The sequence below is a fragment of the Stegostoma tigrinum genome, unplaced genomic scaffold, assembly GCF_030684315.1.
Source record: "Stegostoma tigrinum isolate sSteTig4 unplaced genomic scaffold, sSteTig4.hap1 scaffold_410, whole genome shotgun sequence".
NCBI lineage: Eukaryota > Metazoa > Chordata > Chondrichthyes > Orectolobiformes > Stegostomatidae > Stegostoma > Stegostoma tigrinum.
The window spans coordinates 83,335-92,733 of record NW_026728338.1 but is presented as its reverse complement, the minus strand read 5'-3'; the positions used below and the strand labels follow the sequence as shown (position 1 = coordinate 92,733).

The window sequence follows — 9,399 nt, the reverse complement described above, 5'->3', positions numbered from 1 at the left end:
GGGAATTGATTTTCTGATCAGATGAATTCTCCCTCCTATAAATATAGGGAAGGTTCTCAATCTCTCAAGGAGACAAGCAACCAAACATTGACAAGAGTCATCAAAATATCCGTCACTTACAAAAGGAAAATCATGTCTCTTGGCTTTTTGATCAAGTTGAAGATTCTGTGGGCGATTACTGATTTACAGAAGATTTACTTCCCTGTCCTAGCCGCATTTAGTGTCCCGGGTAAGGTACAGGCTATGGATGATGTTTCCAAAAGTGAAATATAATCATACGTTTCATCGCAACTTTTGTACCACTTTTTTTTTAGTGATCTTCCTTAAATTTCGGCAGTGACTGGGTATTAAGTAGAATTACAATCTTCAAAAGAATTCATTAACGTCATATCACTTGCGAGGCACTAAGACAGTCTTTATATATCTCAATCTGGCTCTTCTTCCTTTCTTTTTCTTGTTTCTATGTCTGTTTTCATATTTCTTTCTTCCGATCTTTCTTGACTCGTTTTCATTCTATCTTTCTTCTTTCTTTCTTTCATCCTTTCCTCCTTTCACGTTACCTTTTATTCATTCTCTTTTTCTCTCTGCTTTCTTTCTAAACTGCCGTTCAAATAGATTCCTCGAGAACAGAGATAAGAATGGAATTAAAGGAAAATGTTTGAGCAACTAATAAAATCTGTCGATGACCCACTTGAATAGAACAAAACATCAAAGACTCTGACTGGGTCAGTTCTGTTCCAACATCTTTTTCTTGACAGGAAATGTGCCTCCAGTTTGCAACATTACTCATTTTGATTCTCCTGAAAAACATTTCTTTTGTTTTAAGCATGTTTCACTGATCCATGTCTTGTGGGTAATTAAATTGCAATTTATCTTTTGTTCAGCTAACTATTAAAATATTTCCCAAACAATCAATTACTGAAACCATATTTTAAACTTTATCAGGATCCCTCAAATAAGCAGGTATAAACCATACAATGCAACTTATCTCGTAGCTGATGAAAAAAATCTGCCCAGGATTTCAAGCAACAGTAATCTGTCTCTGGAAGTGTCCAGACTTCGATCCTTGTACAGTCTGTGCCTAGAAATTCTGCTATTGAGTTATTCTGTTGTTGGATCCTTGTACAGCTCTCTCCCTTTGAAGTTTGTGATGTGACATTATTGATGATTTGATATATTCTTACCTACACTTTTGGAGACCACAAGTCTGTAGCTTCCCTTCTCATCAAAAGTAATAACCTTTGTTCCTTGTTACATTCACATTAGATCACTATTTTAACACAGCCTACTCCGCAGTTAACCCCTTTACTTCAAAGCATTACTCTTGCAGGCAGGTCTTAATAGCGCATTTGTCACAAGGCATCAGGTCGCCAAGCAATTGTCATGTCATCTCACTGAAGACGATGATTGTTTGCATTGTTACTGTAACTGCTTCCCAGGGATGATTAATACACATGTTGTTGCAGCTGCTTTTGCAACCTTTTCTCATTGCTCGTTTCTAGTCAAGAAACAATCTATACAACAATGTTCACAGCTTGCCCCCATGTGTAACAAGTTATACTCTGTTAATGCTTTCAATCCATGAACAGTTATAAAAATTGTGAAGTTTACACTGTCAAACATAGCTTTGCGTTTTCTTTTTTTGAGCTTTGCAGTTATCATTGACTTTGACCGCAGTTTTTCCATTTTCTGACAAGTAACATATTTTGCATTCATTCTGCATGCAATTTTTGACAGCAAATTTGTGATCGCATTTCAGTTTAATGCAAAAACATTGGATACCCATCAAGAATGATTTTCAATACTTCTCTGGGAACAGGTAAAAACAAACATAAATGATTTCTTCTTTCTATCTGAGCAATAAACAATGATACTTGTCCTCTTCTTTCAAGTTAATGTGATGGGAATAGTGATTCTGGTTCGAGGGAAGTGTGGTATTTCTAAAAGTGTCACTCATTACCTGGTGGCCATGGCAGGAGCAGATCTGTTGGTCATTATCTTTGACCTGTATACTGCGACAAATTCCTATTACATATTGGGAGGAGATTTTTTTTCCTGAATTTTGTCTCCTTGTACAATATCCATGCTGTTATGATTTATGCTGCCACAGACTGTTCTATCTGGTTCACTGTCATGTTCACTTTTGATTGGTCTGTGGCCATATGCTTCCAAAAGCTGAGAAATAAACATTGCACCAAGAAACCAGCGTGTGCGATTTTAGGAACAGTGACTGTGATGAGTTGTTTGAACAACATCTTCTGGTATTTCATGTATTGCAATAAATACTGGCTTTCTAATGGTCCATGATTTTGTCAAGTGCATCCAAATGTAACTTCTTCAATTGCCTGGGTCATCCTTGAATTGATGCATTGTTCAATACACTATTTGTTCCATTTATTTTGATTCTACAATGAAATGCATTGACAGTGAGAAATATTGTATTAGTTAACAGTGCTTGGAGGAGACTCCTGGGTTTTACGCCTGGGGCGAGTACCAGCGACCCAGAGATGAGGAGTTGGAGGAAGTAATTGATTATGCTATTTATTATCTGACAATTTCATCGTACTATGGATGGTGATGATTGCTTATTCCAAATTGAGGTGTACATGTGACTTCAGACCCATAATAATGCAGTTCGTTGTTAACTGGCCTCTAGCAATTCAGGATGGGCAATAAATGCTGCCTAGCCAGCAAGACCCTCATCCCATTAATGAATAAAAATGGACAGTGAAAGGTTTACCCAAGGAAAAATATCCTGGCACAGGAGGAAGTCCACAGAAGGCTTGTTTCGCTGATACTAGGAATAGAGGTGACGGTGTTATGAGGAGATGTTGAGGAGGTGAGCCCAGAGTCGTTGTGTTTTTGGCACATCAGAGGTGACACATGGAATCTTACAGGTGTTGACAGGGTAGATGGGGAGAAATTGTTTCTCTGTGTGGGAAAGTCTATGACCAGATAACATCACCTCATAATGAGGAGTGTGATATTTAAGATAGAGATGTGGAGGAATTCGTCTGTCAGTGGGCAGAGTATTTGTGGATTTGTTTTTCACAGCGGCCTGTCATGGCTGGTTTCCAGGTATATTCAAGGTTGAGGCAGGCTGATATGTAAATGGGGTAGCGATGGCCTCAGGGTATTATTGCTGGGCTGTTAATGCAGAGACCCAAATAATATGGTGGGGAGAGATAACAGGAGTTGCAGACGCTGGAGAATCTGAGATAACAAGTTGTAGAGCTGGATGAACACAGCAGGTCAAGCAGTATCAGAGGAGCAGGAAGGCTGACGCTTTGGGTCTAGAAATTTCTGAACAAGGGTCTAGGCCCAAAACGTCAGCCTTCCTGCTCCTCTGATGCTGCTTGGCCTGCTGTGTTCATCCAGCTGTACACCTTGTTATCTCTAATGTTTGGGGACTCAGGTTCGAATCCCAGTGTGTTAAATGGTGGAATTTGAATTCCGTAAAATATCTGGAATTAAGAATTTAATGATGATCATGAATCCATTGGCAATTGTCCATCTGGTTCACTAATGTCACTTCGGGATGGAAACTGCCATCCTTACCTGACCTGTACTACTACTAACTTAAGGCTTAGAGCAAAATGGTTGACTCTGAAGTGCCCTCTGCGCCATGAGGGATGGGCAATAAATGCTTCCTAAAAGTGATGGCCTCATCCTGTAAATGATTTTAAATAAGCAGTAAGAGGATTAAGGATAATGGGGAGAGTGGTGTTGAGGATGATCATATCAGCGATGATTTCAGTGAATGGTGGAGCAGAGTCAACGATCCAAAAGGCCAACTTCTTACAGTCCCGAATATCCTGTTCCAACATTCCCATCCTTCTGGAATATTTCAGTTAGAGGAAGATGAATAAACATGACAATCCAACCCAGTTGCTGTTGCCAGAAAAGCCACAGATTTGCAATCAATTTGGATGGCAGATCATGTAAAAATGAGTTGAAAGCAATTGTTTTCACTCAGAGATGGCTGAGCGTGTGGAGTTCTTCACAGTCTAAAGCTATGGAACTAATTCACTGAATATGTTTAAGACAGGAATGGACAGGTTTCAACACACTGACGGTCTTAAAGGGTATAGGGAGACGGGGGAATGTGGCGTCAAGATAAAGGATCGACTAATACTGGATCAAATGTTTGTGAATGGCTCATGATCTGAACAACGTGCTGTTGCACCCATTTTCTATGTCGCATGATCCTTAGCTTCTCATTGACAACGATGAAATGGATTTTTCAGACTTGAGTTTAATCTTATAAATAGTACAATTGCAGTCTGATGGGATCAGACTTCTGTTCATGTTTGGTTAACCCATGCACATCAATGTTTCTGACTTCTGCCGACAATTGTTTCCATCACAGTTTGACCATGCCTTCTTTTACCAATCACTCACTTTAGGCAGAAATTGCGAATTTGTAGTGAAGGCAGAAAATCTCAGGAATGACTGAGAATCTGGATCAATGATTCACATTCTTTCCAGACCCATGGCCCACTTCAACCGGGCAAATAAGAGCACAACACATTCACATTCATCTTTTAAGCCATAAGGCGCAGTATCCAAAGCATGCACATGTGTGAATCTGGTGGTTTGCCTCCGCACATTTGTCGACAGTAGGTGTAGCCTTCAATAGTAGACATTGAAGCTCTGAACAAGATTGGAAACATGAAAAAACTTTCTGAAGAAGGGTCTATGCCCGAAATGTCAGCCTTCCTGCTCCTCTGATGCTGCCTGGCTGGCTGTGTTCATCCAACTCTACACCTTGTTATTTCACGACCTCGCACTGCCTCCCAAACATTTTGCAACACAGTTCAGACCTTGACAGTGCTCGCCAGTGTGCTGTGATACAATCAATAACCACTGTGAAACTTACTCAGGAAAGTCAAAAACACAATGCACACACTCTCTCTGCTTCCTTTTGCTTTGAATGCCAGGATGTTTACCATAAGATCCAAATAAATTACTAACTGTTGCATTGTTTAATTTATCCAGGGTGTTTTTCTTTTCAAGAACTATTTAACTAATTAAAAAAAAAACTCATATTAGTGCTTGAATCCCCATTATGCCCATCAATATTTATACTTTCCTACATGAAGGCAGTCAGAAGAAAGCTTTAAAGCAACTGTGGCCTCTCCTTTATCTTGCCATAAGGGGTGTGTGTTCCATTTTCTGCTACTGTTCTGTTTCACACAATTTCAGATGCTTGTAAATTTGCTTATGTTTAGGTTGCTTTATCTTTCCTCTCTATTATTGATTTTTGATTTTGAATCAATTCCCTTTCGAGAAAAGGATATCTGAGGCTCGCAAGCTGATGAGAAAGACAAAAAAAACCTTATCTCTGTTTTATTGGTCATCACCTTGTTCAACTTTCAACTGTACATCTTGTAGATGATGCAGGCAGCTGGTGATGGTGGAGGGACAGGGTGCTTGTGGATGTGATGCCAATCAGGCGAGCTGCTGTTTCCTAATTCACGCCAAGCTTCCCCAAGTGGTGTTGGAGCTTCACTTGATCAGGCAAATCGTGAGTGTAACATCACTCTTCTGAATTTCAGGTTGCAGATGCTTGACAGGGTTTAGGGAGTTAGGAGTTGAGTTGCTTATTGCTGTATTCTAAGCTTCCTACTTGGTCTTGCTAGCGTGTGTCTAACTGCAGCTCATGGACTGTACCAAGTAGGCAGGTCAACAGCACATTTTTGTGAATGAGAAATAAATGCTGCCACACGCAGACTCACTTGCACCCCACCACCAGCGAAAAAAGTCGAAGGATTTATTTTTATAGCTATTTGAATGAAATTTCCAGTCAAGAAGTCCGGGAAGTGGCTAGTGTATAAATCAGTGATTATAGCCTCATCGCAAACTCTTCTGTAACATGTCAATACTAAAATACCAATCTAAATACTGACAGTTAAACTCACCCATTAAGCTATTTTTCTGTGCAAATTTTGTTCTTATTTTCAAATATTGATTTTTTTGGAAAATACCTTTGTCAGATTTGTTGCATATGGGCTGCTCCATTCATGTGCAGATTGGGCTAATGTTTGGGTTTGGGAGAAGTTTTAGGAATAACTATTCTGGGCATCACTTTTTTTATTTACAAATTTCTCTTACAATAATTGGTGTATTTCATTACTTTCATTCGTGTGTGTGTAATTAGGCTCCATTAACTTGGGAACTGATTTTCTGATCTGATAAATTCTCCCTCCTATAAATAAAGGAAATGATCTCAATCTCTCAAAGAGACAACTGGCTAAATTTTGACAAGGATCATCAAAATATCCACCATTTGTAAAAGGAAAATCATGTCTCTTGGTTTTTTGATCAAGTTGAAGATTCTGTGGGCGATTACTGCTTTACAGAAGATTTATTATCCAGTTTTAGCCACGTTTAGTGTCCTGGGTAAGTTACACGTGTGGATGATGTTTCAAAAAGTGGAATACAGTCATGTTTCATCGTAACCGTTGTGCCACTTTTTATTTAGAGATCCTCCCTACGTTTGAGCAAAGGCTAGACATCAAGAGGATTCCGTTCTTCTGTTAGAATTCAGAACTGTCATATCACTTGCGAGGCACAAAAGAGTCTCTCCATCTATCTACCTGTCAGTTCTTTGTTTCTTTCTTTCATTTTCCCCCTTCTTTCTTTCTTTCTGACTGTCTGTCTGTCTTTCTTTCTTTCTTTCTTTTTCTTCTTTGTTCTTTCTTTCTTTCTTTCTTTCTTTCTTTCTTTCTTTCTTTCTTTCTTTCTTTCTTTCATTCTTTCTTTCTTTCTTTCCTTCCTTCCGTCTTTCTTTCCTCCTTTCTTTCCTTCTTTCCTCCTTTCTTTTCTTCTTTCTTCCTCCTTTCTCACTATCTTTCATTTATCCTCTTTGTCTCTCTGCTTCTTTCTAAATTGCCGTTACAATGGCTTCTTCTAATGCAGGGAGGAGAATGGGATTTAAAAAAAAAGTGCGTGAGCAATTAATGAAATTTGTCCATGACCCACCTGAATGTAGCAGAACATCAAAGACTCTGACTGGCTCATTTCTGTTCCAACATTTCTTTCTTGATAGAAAATAGGGCTCCAATTTGAAAAGTTGCTCCTTTTGTATCTCTGGAAAAAGAAACATTGGTTTTGTTTTAAGCATGTTTCACGAATTCATGTCTTTTGGGTGAACATATCACAATTTATCTCTCTTTCAGCTAGTTAATAAAATCTCTTTGAGAATCAGGTACTTGATAATTTAAACTTTATTAGAATCCCTCACATAAGCAGCTATTAACCATGCAACCTAAATTTGCTGGTAGCTGATGAATGTTTAAATCTGCCCAGGATTTCAAACAACACTGTTCTGTCTCCGGAAGTGTCCTTGTGCAGCGTTGAACCAAGATATTCTGCTTTTGACTTGTTCTGCAGTTGGATTCTTGTACAATTTTCTTTCTTTGAAGTTTCTGATGGGACATTAATGATTATTCAAAAGATTGTATCCTCTCCCACATTAATTGCTGTTTGGAGAGCTCAAGTCTGAATCCTGCCTTTTCATCATGGAATATTAAACAGCAGCTCTGTGATAACATTTCAGTTTAATGCAACGTCATTGGATATCCAATAAGAATGTGCTTCAATATTTCACTGGAAATAAAGCTACAACAAACAAAAAAAAACTTCTGCATTATATCTGAACAATAAATGATCATTTTTGTCTCCTTTCAAGTTAATGTGATTGCAATAGTGGTCCTGGTTCGAGGAAAGTGCGGCCTTTCCAAATGTGTGACTCATTTCCTGGTGGCCATGGCAGGAGCAGATCTGTTGGTCATTATCTTTGATCTGATACTACGACAAATTCCTATTGCATATCGGGAGGACTTCTTTTTTCTGAATTTTGTCTCCTTGTGCAACATCCATGCTGTTATGCTTTATGCTGCCACAGACTGTTCTGTCTGGTTCACCGTCATGTTCACCTTTGATCGGTTTGTAGCCATTTGCTGCCAAAAGCTGAGAAGTAAACATTGCACCAAGAAAACAGCGTGTGTGGTTTTAGGAACAGTGACTGTGCTGAGTTGTTTGAAGAACATTTTCTGGTGTTTCTTGTATTCAAGTAGTTACTGGCTTTCTAATACCCCATGGTTTTGTAGCGTGATGTATGCTGTAATTACTTCAATTGCCTGGACTATCGTTGAATTGATGCATTACATAATTACGCCATTCATTCCATTTGTTTTGATTCTAGTGTTAAATGCATTGACTGTCAAAAATATTATATTAGCCAACAGAGCCCGCAGGAGACTCCTAGGTCAGTCAACTGGGGACAGTCCCAGTGACCCAGAGATGGGGAGTCGGAGGAAATCCATGATTTTGCTTTTTGTTATATCTGGCAATTTCATTACACTATGGATGGTGTTCATTGCTTATTCCGTATTAAAGCGATTTGATTACTTGGGATATCCAGTTCCGCTGCCAACATTTGTGAATGAGATTGGCTTCATGCTCCAGCTCCTGAGTTGCGCCACGAACACCTTTATTTATGCAGTTACCCAGAGGAAATTCAGAGAAGAGTTGAAGAATGGAGTAATGTATCCCTTCATTAAGTTGGTCAAAATAATTTGTTGACACCTCATGCCAATATTCACCGTTAATACGCCACCTCAGTTTAAATTCTTTTATATTATCTGTTTAATGATTTATTAAAATGATTTGAAGTCTGTGTGCCCACCATGGGTAGTGTTGGTGCCCTAACTGATCCTGATTTTTATAAATGGCTTGAAAGTTAATTTAAGAGGGGTGATCATTATGTTTGCAGGTGAAACAATAATTGGTGTGGTGGCAAGTGGTGAGGAGGCTAGTTTTAGATTGCAGCAGTGTGTAGACAGTTATTTGCAAAGGCAGACCATGACAAATGGAATTCAATCTTCATAACTGTGATGAGATGTCCTTGCACAGGACAAACAAGGCATTGCAATGCATGATGAACTGTTGCATGGGAACAACATATATTCAAGGCGAATGATTCCCAACCTTTTTCATCTCAATGCCCACTTTATTGAGGGAAATAAGACAATGGCACACACACTTTCTTTCACAGTACAAGTGCAGAATCAGACTCTGGGTAGAACAGAAGAGCAGACCGTCCTTGGTGTGTATGATCATTAATTCCTTCAGGTTATCAGGCCAGGTGTTTAACGTGTTTGAGAAGGCGTATGATATGCTTACATTTATGAGTCCAGGCTTAGAGTTTAGGATCAGGGAGAGCGATACTGGAACTGCATTAAACACTGCTTCGTTCTTAGCTCATATATGATGTGCAGTTCTGGAATCCGCATTATGTGAGGGATGTGGTAGTAGGTGAGCAGGTAGGACAGCACATTGCTGGGCTGTTACCTGAACTTGAGAGTTTCAGTAATGAGGAGGGATTGGACATAC

General features: G+C 39.1%; 1 protein-coding gene across 1 annotated transcript; it reads left to right on the top strand.

Moving 5' to 3' along the window:
• Positions 1-6,305: 6,305 nt before the first annotated feature.
• On the top strand, positions 6,306-8,589 carry LOC125448675 (probable G-protein coupled receptor 139). The gene is made up of 2 exons (XM_059644012.1): positions 6,306-6,402; positions 7,694-8,589. The coding sequence occupies exons 1-2, from the start codon at positions 6,306-6,308 to the stop codon at positions 8,587-8,589; spliced, it is 993 nt and encodes a 330-aa protein (XP_059499995.1).
• Positions 8,590-9,399: the final 810 nt, after the last annotated feature.